This window comes from Schistocerca cancellata, chromosome 2, assembly GCF_023864275.1.
Source record: "Schistocerca cancellata isolate TAMUIC-IGC-003103 chromosome 2, iqSchCanc2.1, whole genome shotgun sequence".
Taxonomy (NCBI): Eukaryota; Metazoa; Arthropoda; class Insecta; order Orthoptera; family Acrididae; genus Schistocerca; species Schistocerca cancellata.
In genome coordinates this window covers 466189141-466201713 of record NC_064627.1, presented here as the reverse complement: position 1 = coordinate 466201713, position 12573 = coordinate 466189141, and the positions used below count along the sequence as shown (strand labels likewise).

The following is a 12573-nucleotide window of genomic DNA, read 5'->3' as shown; positions in this document are numbered from 1 at the left end:
CCTCTTTTTTTTTTTCCTTTTAGGGAACAGTGGAAATGAAGCTCTAATAGTTACAGAAGATGACAGTGTTTATGCACTGGGCTCCAATTCTGCAGGATGCTTGGGACTAGAATGTCATGATAGCACACTTTTTCCAAAAAAAGTAAAGGCGCTTTGTCATAAGCGTGTGGAAGGTAAGAGAAATTTTTACACTTCAATTTTATGTCAAATCTATAAATAAGACACCTGTACATTTATGGTTGTTCTAAAACTAAGAACTGTGACTTTTGTCTGAATGTTAACTGCGTTTAGTAACTAAAGGATATAACTCTGCTAGCATTAGAGTTCATGTGAAGAATGAAAGATAACTGTGACTTGGAATCAGTGTTAAACTGCAGCTTCCTTCTACAACTGACCTGGTAAGTCAGTTCACAGATTGGAGGAAAACAAGGGTTTACTACCTCCAATATCACCATGCCTTGTAAAACACTGCAGTATCCAAACTAACCTTTGGATAGAGAACAGTTTTATGTTAGTCTGAAACCTGAACATTCAAAAGTTATGAGCTGTGCTTATTGTTACAGTGAAGCTTTCCACAACTGAAATTAGTAATCTACTGTAGAAGGATGTTGTAACACTGTGCTCTAATGATTCTCTGCGACATTTTGGCTTATATTTCTCAAATTACTTCCTGTCCTTCTCCTATATAATGTCAATTGTGCAGTCACTTGTTAGTCCTGTTAATGTACAAAAATTAGAAGAAAAAAGGATGTAGCTGCAAACTTTTGTGCAGTGGTAGAAGGGTGTGTCGTGGACAACATACTAAAAATCCCCACTGTTGGGGTGCAAGTGTAAGGATGGTGGGGTGTTTAAAGATCACCCTTTTATGTTTTTCTTGAATTACTTGAAAGCTTCTATCAGAAATGTTTGTCAGTACAAAATTAAACTACGTTAAATTTCCCACAATAAAGGTCCTGTTCATTTTTCCTCTAGGACTAATAGTTTTCACATTGCAAGGGATGGAAAAATTATAGATTATTAAATATAGTATTTTAATGGTATAAAATTAACGTTTATTGTTAAATGAAATGTATTAAGAGCAAATATTAAATTTTTGTGTCGCATCTAAGTACAGTAGAATTGTATTAAGGGGTAAATTATATTCTGGGGGGTTTAACGGGTTGGAAGGGAAGGGGTGGGGGAGAGGGGTGAGGATGGAAGGATAGGTAGGTTGCTGGATTATGATCACGCAATTCCTTTCTACTGGAGACATTGACGGATCTACAGGACGATCATTTAATAATATTATTACTTGCACAGAATTGGAAGATATCTTTTATGTATGTGGCATTGTAGTTAAAATTTGTGCTTCATTAGCACAATCTTAGCAACTTTTTATGTAAAAGTCGTTGATTGTTATTGCTCTGTTTAATCCAATTCTAATCCAAATTTGAGCAGTGTGCTACACATGATGGAACATTTTGTTTTAGAGGTCTGTTTTTCTGTTATGTTTCCAGGATTTGCATATGGGAGTGGCCCCCATGTTTTAGCATATACTGCAGATGGATTGGTTTTCTCTTGGGGTCACAATGGATATTGTGAAGTAGGAGATGGAACTTCCTGTCAGAGACTGAAACCAACAGTGATTGATATGGCTCTTGAAGGCAAGCATGTAGTTGCAGTTGCTGCTGGGAGCCATCATTCACTTACCTTGACTGATGATGGTGAGGTAATTAAAATATTACTACATTAATACTGAAATTTTGTGGCAAATCTGTTCTATATGTTTTAAAAGTCTGAAGCTTATGATTATAAGATAACAAGGAAATTAGATTGTGTAAATATTACTTGTATCTAAAGACATCAGAGATAGATGGATTTACTTCTTCTAATACACTTTTGAAGTTGTAAAAAGCAATTCTGTCAGTCTAATTTTATGAAAAATCATCTGAAAATAAAGTTGCGTTAGTGAATTCTAGCTAAACTGTCATTCGCCTGTTATTTTGTGCTGTACCCACAGGAAAATTGTCTATTCAGCCAGATCTGTATTTCATTCACATTTAGTTGTGAGCTGTGCTCAAGTGGTGGCAACATTTGAAAAAGGTAATGGAATTGAAACATCTACCACATGATATGCAAACAGTGATTTTCCAAATGGGTGCAACATGATAATGAACATTCAGTATCTGATCTGTAAGGTTTTATTATTGACATGGCATGATTAGCAAGGTGTTCCTCCAATTTATTAAAATGGTCAAATCCAACACAGTAGGAACAGTCAAAATTTTGGCTAGGTCGTAGCCCTATTTATATCAGTCTACCTGATTTTTACTGTCTTTATGCACCTATGATCAATCCGTGAGGGTTTGCCTTCATGACACTGAAAAAAGTGTCACCATGAATTAATTAATCAATCAATTCATTTCTGTAAATTCCATCATGATGGAGAACTCTCAAGATTATGGGAGAAGTCAGGCTATACATTAATACAGATAAGCATTAGTTATCATCATCACTGGCTACAAATTTCTAGGAAAAGGGTAAGAGAACTGGTCCAGTACTTGTTAAGTGTTTCAGTAATAGAGGAAGTCACAAAACAAAAATAGAAAAAAAAAATAATAATGATGGGGTATCTTGGATGTACAATTTGTCTTTTTTATTTCAATTTCGACTGTTTCATATCAATATAAAACTAACTTTGTGGCTAACTTTGTTTATTTCTGAGGAATAACAGAAAAAAAATTGATGTGGGTCAATCCTGCTGCTTCTTATCACACATTTATTAATAATTATCATTGAAAGCAATAGTGGTGTGTTTCCATTCTTGGGTTCGAGTGGGAATGATTTCCTTATTTTATATTTTCAAGTGGAAAGTAGTAGTGTGAATTATTATTATTAAATTATTATTTCAATCCATCTAGGATGAGAGTAAAGTTTGCACTGTGGGCCTAGGCACCATCTTCAGTGTCTGAAGAAGTATTGGAAGAGGTGGTCCAAATAAACTACGTAATGAAACAAGTACATATCATCCTCTTAAATTCGATAACATTTTCATCACTGGGATATTGAGTGTGCCATAATAGGCTGTTTACTTGTGACTATTCATTCTAAGAACTTGATAGCCGTAATGCTAGTATAAAATGTTGAACACAGACACCCTCCTTGCTTAATGATTCTTAATCAAATGTCCATATTATGTTCTATGCAACCCTCAATTTCCACAACCTCCAGCTCCATAAGCAACAACGTGTTTGTAATAATAATAATAATAATAATAGGAAGAGGAGTTGGGAAGATGCCTGAAGTTATTTTGAGTGCATGCACGTGGTGGGTCAGTTGTGCTGCAGGTTTTGTCCATTTTCTGTCGGCATGTCCATAGAAAAAAATTGCATGGTGTCATGGTTTGACAGTGGCTTGACTGTCAAGGAGCAACCATGCTCTCCAAGAATGAAAACAAAAAACAGATGGTTTTTTGACAAATGAAATATATTGTAATCTTGTATGTCATGTTAAGCCTTCAAGGAGTATGTGGTATGAAAAGCTATGTATTATCTAATTCATGAGTGACTGTAATGATCTGTATGCCCATTCTAGGAAATATGTGTTAGGAAAAAAAAGCAAAGGACGTGCTCTGTTTTTTTTTTTTTTTTTTTTTTTTTTTTTTTTTTTTTTTTTTTTTTTTTTTTTTTTTTGGTGAGACGAGTTTGTGATGCGAGTTGCTCCAGTAACAGCTGCAGAATGTGAAGAAGTCAAGCCTGTCCTTGCCTACACATGGAATTTCAGAGTCACTGATTAACATGACCTCTACTTCACAAGAATCAACTACGGTGACCATTTTGTCTTTTTTTTAAAAAAGGGAAATATGTCGTATATTATGTCGAGTGACAGATCTCATGAAGTGCTCCGACTCAGCTGCAACTACAGTGAGTGAGCCAGCCGCTACATAAAACCCTAACCAACAAGGAGAACATGCACCACACACTGCTGCCATAGCAGACAATCAGAATGACTTGTGTTCTTGATATTTGTCAAAAGCAACATGTGATTATGGAGTTTATCTTTTTTGGTACTGAGATTGCAGTAAAAGAGATCAGATTGCAGCAAACAGAGATCACAGATTAAATAGTATGTTTGGGATGAAACTATCAATCAAATCATAAGAGGGCAATATGTAAAGTAAATCCATGTGACAGTGCATTGAAAACAGGGTGTTTGATGACATTTTTGGCATGCTCGTATGTAGTTTGTGTTAATATGCATCTGGTTTTCTGAGAGGGAAGATCTTTGTTGCATACCTTGTGTGATGAAGGTTTGGATAACTTCTTCAGTCACAAATCCCATGGATTCAAGTGTCAGACTTACTTGTTATGGGGAAAAGAAAAGCTGTGAATACTCACTGTGAAATTTGTTGAGATATGGAGATGATTTCATGAGTGACAAAATTGTGCAAGGAGTTGATGACTGTTTAATTGTCAGTGATTTGTGCAGAAATCACTCGCAGGAAATTGTTGATTAACAATTTTGTGTGTGTTTTGGATGCATTTTCCTTAAATGCGTCAATTTAATCTTTGAATCTTGTAAAACACCGTTAGATCTTTTCATGAAAGGAAGTTATAATTGCTGTCTTTTGGTACAGGGAAGTTATATTACTAGTTCAGTTCATGGAATGATGCACAGCAGTTAAGTGAATAGTATATAGTGAAATTAAAAAAAAAAGCTGCTGGGGGACATAAAAAAAAGAAGCCACATACTATGTTGAGCTCGGGGATAGTTTTACTATACAGCACTACGTATCTATACTCTTAGAAAAACGTCTTTATCTTTTTCAGATCAAAGTTGTTTTAACAAACCTCTGTACAGATCAGATTTTTCTCCCACCTGTTCCCCAAAGTTGTCACCACGTTTCCCTAACTGCAAAGAACTTCAAATTGCTGTCCAATCATGAGTAAGGTCATTGGCAGCAAAAATCTCCAATGAAGATATATAGTAACTCATCCTCTGCTAAGTGATTGCAAGAAATTGTATGGATAAGTATTTCTACATTATAGTTTTAATATGTCTAAATTCATAAAATTGTTAATATTTTATTAATAGTTAAGACAGCCACATTTTGAATTTACTTGTACCTCTTGTCTCCTGATCATTCAGTGAGTGTGGGTATCACAGTAGTCACTCCATGCACCAGCATAATAGTCTTGTGCAGTTGTAACTGAAATGAATGGAGTAATAGGTTGCTTGGTTTCTTGATCATTTTACTATATTTTTAAGTCACCAAAACACATTTGGAAAGTACAAAAGCTGTTCATTTAAGTAGGTTACAAGCTTATTTTAGTGACTCAGCTATCCTGATTTGGGTTTTCTAGGTCTGTTGAGTATTTCCAGGTTTGTATTTTCCCCTTTCGTTTTCTTGTATTGTTTTTTATTAAGATTACTAAAATAAAATCAGTTCTGAAACAGCATTGGCAAACTGTTAAACTGAGTGAAAATTCAATAAATAAAATTCACTTTTCTGTGCTACAGATTTATGCATGGGGACATAACAACTGTGGTCAGGTTGGTTCAGCATTGAGCTCCAACCAGAGTGCTCCAAGAAAAGTGAACAGTGTAATTGGTGGGAAGAAATGCGTATCCATTGCTTGTGGCCAGACATCATCCATGGCTGTGACAGAAAATGGCGAAGTAAGTCGATACCTCATGCAAAGTTTAACTTTGCTGTGTGTGTTAATCCATAGAAATTCTTTATTACTTTTTATATTTTTCCAACAGTGCCCTCTTGAAAGGCTCTATAGACTTCTTTGCTGATCAACTTTGTAATTAGTGTAAAATAACTAACTAATACTTCTAATATAAATGGATAGATAAAAAATCTACTCAAGTGGTGGCAGGGGTGAGCGCGTGCCCCCCCCCCCCCTCCCCCACACACACACACAGAGAGAGACACACAGAGAGAGAGAGAGAGAGAGAGAGAGAGAGAGAGAGAGAGAGAGAGCAGGATTTAACTTTTACATACGTTTGGAGCCAATGGTTCCTTCTTCTGGCAGAAGAATTGAAGGGGGAGGAAGAGGGGTGAAGGAAAAGGACTAGAGAAGTTTAGGGAAAGGGGTACAGTGCAGAAAAGTCACCCAGAACCCCTGGTCAGGGGAGACTACCAGATGGGATGAGAAGGGAAGACTGATTGTTGGGGACAGCACCGAACGAGATTTGAAAACCTGAGAGCTTAAAGGTGGAACACAGTGTAATATCCTTAGGCGCTAATGACCGCAGCAGTTTTGCACCCTAAAACCATAACGGTGAAAAATAGACAAGTCAGGAAGTGAAAGATGTGGGGAAACTAAAATGGAGTAAAGAAAGGAGTAGTTACTGTGAGTAAATGCTGAGATGGATGGAATTAACCTAAATTAAGGACAGGTTGGTGGCGAGAACCAAGGACATGTTGTAGTGCTAGTTCCTACCTGTGGAGTTCTGAGAAACTGGTGTCTGGGGGAAGAATGCAGATGACGCATGTGGTGAAGCAGGCACTGAGGTTATGACTGTTATGTTGTACAGCATGCTATGCAACAGGATACTGTGAGTTGACTGTATACACCCTTTACCTATGCTCATTCATCCTGACTGATAACTGCATGGTAGTTATGCCGATGTAAAAGGCCGAACAGTGTTTACATAACAGCTGGTATATGAAGTGTCGTTTCAGAAATGGCTCTCCCTTTAATAGTATAAGTTTTACTAATTCCGGGGATGAAATAGGTGGTGGTAGGAGGATGCATAGGGGAAGTCTTGCAGTGGGGATGGCTGCAGGGGTAGGAGCCATAATGCAGAGAGATGGGTGCAGAAGGAGCATCCCCCCACAACTCTCTTGTGGATACGTGTGTAGCGAGCATGGGACCCTGAGCTAATGTGGCCCTCCTTCCTTTCCGGGCTGCATACCTTCCTTTTCCGCATCCTTCCCCATCCCCCATCTCCCCCCCCCCCCCCTCTCACCACTGCCTCTTTCCTTCCCTTTCTCCCCCTCTGGGAGTATGTTTTGTGCCTACGTCCGGAGACGGACACTCGAAAATGTAACACATTCTTCGCTTTCTCTGCTTGCATGTCTTCAGTCTTCTGTTGTCCTTCTCTTTTCCTTACCTCTTCTCTTTACCTTTTTCTCTGCTGCGGCGTTTGAGACCCCTCTTCTTTCCTTTCCCTTTCTTTCCTTTCCCTTTCTTTCCTTTCCCTTTCTTTCCTTTCCCTTTCTTTCCTTTCCCTTTCTTTCCTTTCCCTTTCTTTCCTTTCCCTTTCTTTCCTTTCCCTTTCTTTCCTTTCCCTTTCTTTCCTTTCCCTTTCTTTGTTTTTCCCTTTCTTTGTTTTTCCCTTTCTCTTTTTTCCTCCCTGTGCGTGTCTGAAGGTCGACCCACGCATTTTCATGCGTAGCTGGTGACGCATAACGCGTAATTCCCCACCCCGGGTAGACAGGTAGGACACGTACGTACCCCCTGGTAACGGCCAGGCCCAGGGAAGGGTGATTACCCGAGCTGATACCTTCCAAAAGTGCCGATTGGCCCCTCCGTCTGTTTCTCGGGAGGTGTGACCTGAGGTGTGAACAATCACCTAAGGTGGGAGTGCCCTCAGAGAGGGCCCCCACAAGGGAGGAGCACGCCATCGGAGACGCCGGTAATGAGGGGGATACTTCCGCAATGGTTTCCTCATCTTCTACTATGTCTGCTCACAAGCATAAGTTCAATGAGTCTCAACCACAGACAGTTCTTCCATTGTTGCCACAGTTCCTTGTTGTTTCTGGGTCTGATGAAGGTCACGACTTCTCCACGGTCAACCCTTTCATTATTCAGAAAGGTGTCGACGCAATTGCAGGTCCTGTAAAGTCTTGTTCCAGATTACGAAATGCACCTTGTTGTTACAAACAGTCAGTGCCCTCCAGGCACAAAAATTGCTGTGTACTTCACTGCTACACACCTTCCCTGTCCAGGTGGATTTAAATTCCTCATGTGGGGTCGTTTATACACGCTCCCTCGACGGATTGTCCGACGAGGAAATTCAACACTACCTGTCTGACCAGGGCGTAACGGCTGTTCATCGAATCATGAAAAGGGTTGACATGAACATCATTCCAACCCGTACTGTCTTTTTGACATTTGACAGAGTTCAACTCCCATCGAAAATAAAAGCGGGGTATGAGATGATTTCCGTTCGCCCTTACATCCCAAACCCTACGCGTTGCTATCGGTGTCAGCGGTTCAATCATACCAGCCAGTCCTGTTCCAATCCGGCCAAATGTGTTACGTGTGGCAAGGATGCCCATGAGGGTGCTTGTCCACCTACATCCCCTCGTTGCATCAACTGTATGGGTGACCACGCAGCTTCCTCTAGTGATTGCCCCATTTTTAAAGACGAAAAGCTCATTCAGGAAATCAGAGTTAAGGAAAAGGTGTCGACCTTTGCTGCTCGAAAATTATTCGCCAGTCGAAAGCCCACTGTGCCTCAGACAGGTAAATACAGCACTGTCCTTGCCTCTCCTCGGCCAACAAAGGAGGCGGCCATGCGGACTTGTGATCTCACCTTTAGTACCACGGTCGTCAGATCAGCCAGCGCAAAGATCACCCGTTCAACCTCCCCACTTTCGCCTTCTCACTCTAGGGCACACCCTTCATTGGGTTCTGCTAAATCTCGAGCCCAAAAGTCAGACACCGGACTTCCAAAAAAGAGCCTACTCGTGAAGATTTTTTACGTACCCCAACTTCACAACCATCGGTTCCTCCTTCATCTAAACATCCTGTTTCCAAGAAGGCTAGTAAGAAACTCAGTTCCTCTCCTTCTCCGCCACGGCGTGTCTCATCTACAGCACCACCTGGCGGTAGCCACCCTCGGCCGTCTTCTGTGTCGCCGAGGCGCACTGCTGGCGGCCGATCAACTGGCCGATCGCTGGTGGCAGGAGCTGCTCCTGAACAACCTATGGATCAGGATCTTCTGCCTTCGACTGAATTCTGTTCCATGCTGTCGGTAGCAAGCTCTGAGCAATCGTTGAGTTGATGGCAACCTTGGTCACATTCTTCCATTTTCTGTCCACCCTATGTCCATTATCCATTGGAATATCCGTGGCATTCTAGCCAATTGGGATGAATTGTCCATTCTCTTACGATCCTACTCGCCAGTCATCTTCTGTCTTCAGGAAACAAAGTTGCGTCCCCACAACCGCTTTGTTTTCCCCCATTTTCAGTCAGTCCGATTTGATCTCCCAAACACTTCCTTCCAACCAGTCGCTGTCCGTCTTTCCCTTTCTGGATACACCTTCTCTCTTTGTACTGTATACATTTCATCGTCCACACCAATGGCACGAGCTGATCTCCTTCATCTTCTTGGTCAGCTTCCACCCCTCTATTTGCTGGTTGGGGATTTCAGTGCCCACCACCCACTTTGGGGATCTCCACATCCTTGTCCACGTGGCTCACTATTGATAGACATCTTCCACCAAGTGGAGCTTGTTTGCCTCAACACTGGGGACCCTACATTTTTGTCTGCCTCCACAACAAATGTCTCTCATTTGGACCTTTCGGTCGGTACTGTTCCATTAGCTCGACGCTTCGAATAGTTCACTCTTGCTGATACACACTCGAGTGACCACTTTCGATGTGTCCTTAGATTGCAGCCACAACTGCCATATATGCGCCCGCGACACTGGAAGTTTGCCCAAGCCGATTGGACACTTTTTTCGTCTCTAGCGACATTCGATGACCATCACTTTCCTAGCGTCGATGATGAGGTCACTCATATTACAGGCGTTATTCTTACAGCTGCGGAACGTTCAATACCTCGCACCTCCGTATTGCCCCGGCGCCCCCCAGTTCATTGGTGGAACGAGGCATGCCGTGACGCAATACGTGAGTGGCGACGTGCTCTTCGCGTTTTCAGACACCATCCTACTTTGGCCAACTGTATCCGCTATAAGCAGTTCCGTGCGCGATGCCGTCGCGTCATCCGCGATAGCAAGAAGGCAAGCTGGGACTTCTTTACTAGCTCATTTAACACCTTCACTCCCTCCTCAGAAGCTTGGAGTCTGATTCGACGGTTGTCTGGCGCGCCTAGCTTCTCCCCGGTCTCTGGGCTCACTGTCGCGCATGTTACATTAGTGGACCCCGTCACAATTTCTAACTCATTGGGTCAACACTTTGCTGAGATTTCGAGCTCTTCAAATTACCCACCAGCGTTTCTGCCGAAGAAACATGCAGCGGAAGTGCAACCTCTTGTCTTCTCCTCTCAAAATCGTGAAAGCTACAGTACTGTTTTCTCCATGCGGGAACTCCAACATGCACTCTCTTCTTCTCGCTCTTCCGCCCCAGGACCGGATGGTATCCACATACAAATGTTGCAGCATTTATCATACCATAGTCTGCGTTACCTCCTTCGCCTTTATAATCGAATTTGGACAGACAGTACTTTTCCCAGACGATGGCGGGAAGCTATTGTCCCTCCTGTTTCGAAACCTGGAAAGGACAAACATCTCCCCTCTAGCTATCACCCCATTTCTCTCACGAGTAGTGTATGTAAGGTTTTGGAGCATATGGTGAATTGCCGTTTAGCCTGGTGGCTGGAGTCCCGCAGTCTTTTAACACCTGCCCAATGCGGTTTCTGAAAGCATCATTCTGCAGTTGACCGTCTTGTTGCTCTCTCCACTTATATCATGAACAATTTTCTCCGGAAACGCCAAACAGTAGCAATATTTTTTGATCTGGAGAGAGCATACGATACCTGTTGGAGGACAGGCATCCTCTGCACACTGTTCTCTTGGGGCTTTCACGGTCGGTTGCCCCTTTTTCTTCGCGAATTTATGGCAGAGCGCACATTTAGAGTGCGGGTGAACACTACTCTCTCCCGTACTTTCTCCCAAGAAAACGGGGTACCCCAGGGCTCCGTGCTGAGTTTTGTACTGTTTGCCATTGCCATAAATCCAATTATGGATTGTCTCCTTCCTGATGTCTCGGGCTCCCTCTTTGTGGACGATTTTGCGATCTATTACAGCTCTCAACAGCGCAGCCTTCTTGAACGACGTCTTCAAGGATGTGTCGATCGCCTCCACTCTTGGAGCATCGAAACTGGCTTCCGCTTTTCTCCCAGTAAGACTGTTTGTGTTAATTTTTGGCATCGTACAGAGTTTCTTCCACCTTCCTTACATCAAGGACCTGTCAACCTTCCATTTTCGGACGTCGCTAAATTCTTGGGTCTTATGTTTGACAGAAAACTATGCTGGTCCTCCCACATTTCGTATCTTTCGGCTCGCTGTCTGCGATCCCTCAACACCCTCCGTGTCCTGAATGGTACCTCCTGGGGAGCGGACCGCGTGGTCCTTCTCCGCCTCTATCGCGCCTTAGTGCACTCGAAATTGGACTATGGAAGCATAATTTACTCCTTTGCTCGGCCGTCTATTCTTCGGCGTCTTGGCTCTATCCACCACCGTGGATTACGTTTAATGTCTGGAGCTTTTTACACCAGCCCTGTGAAAAGCCTTTATGCTGAGACTGCTGAACCTCCACTGTCCAATCGGCAAGCTGTCCTTCTGAGTCGTTACGCTAGCCATCTGTCTTCCATGCCTGCTAATCCGGCCCATGACATTTTTTTCGACGCTCTTTGGATTTAGGGTATGCAGGCCGCCCTTCCTCCCTACTACCACCGGGAGTCCGCTTCCGTCAACTGCTCAATTCTCTTTCCTTCCGCTTTCCTAAAACTTTCTTGACAACTTGGGCCTGCTCCGTGACCTTTGTCAGTTTCCCCAAGGATGGTATCCCTTCACTTGTTTTATCGTCGGGCATTTTCGCTCTACGTGCACAAATTATGGAGGCCACATTTATTTACACTGATGGCTCAAAAACATCGTTAGGTGTAGGGAGTGCCTATATTGTTGGCGACACCCCAAATCAATTTTGGCTTCCCGACCAGTGTTCGGTTTATACCGCGGAGCTTTATGCTGTTTTCCAGGCTGTCCAATACATCCGTCGCCATCAGCGGATACAGTATGTTATCTGTTCCGATTCTCTCAGCTCTCTCCCCAGTCTCCAAGCTCTCTACCCTGTCCACCCTCTGGTCCACCGGATTCAGGACTACCTACGCTTGCTCCACTTGGGGGGCGTCTCTGTGGCGTTCCTCTTGATCCCAGGACACGTTGGTATCTGTGGAAATGAGGCGGCCGATATAGCGGCCAAGGCTGCGGTCTCTCTCCTTCGGCCAGCTATTCGCACAATTCCCTTCGCCGATCTACGGAGTGTTTTATGTCGTCGTGTTGTTCTTTTATGGCATGCACATTGGTAATTTTAACTAGACTCTGGGTAGGGCACTGTCTTTTTAGCCATCAACATTTTTTAAGTAGCGATCCTTCCCCACTCTGTCCCCACTGCTCTCAGCTGTGGACGGTAAGACACCTTTTAATTGAGTGCCCCTATTTTACTCTGTTACGTGCCCGTCTACAGCTGTCACGTGATATATCTTCCATTTTAGCAGATGACACGCGCTCAGCCGATCACGTTCTCGAGTTTATTAGTATCAGTGAGATGATGTCAGTCATTTGAAGCTCTTTTTGGGGACAACCAACCCCTTTCTATAGCAGTTTTT

At 42.7% G+C, this 12573-nt stretch overlaps 1 protein-coding gene across 2 annotated transcripts in view; it reads left to right on the top strand.

The window, feature by feature from the left end:
* Positions 1–12573, top strand: part of LOC126161974 (RCC1 and BTB domain-containing protein 1-like) — a 219791-nt gene that overhangs the window by 56389 nt on the left and 150829 nt on the right. For both annotated transcript variants that reach the window (XR_007534982.1, XM_049918165.1), the window contains exons 3-5: positions 24–173; positions 1497–1708; positions 5500–5658. Coding sequence is in view for 1 of the 2 variants with exons in the window: in XM_049918165.1 (XP_049774122.1) it covers positions 24–173; positions 1497–1708; positions 5500–5658 (521 nt within the window). In the remaining variant the exon portion in view is untranslated. The remainder of the gene's footprint in view (positions 1–23; positions 174–1496; positions 1709–5499; positions 5659–12573) is intronic.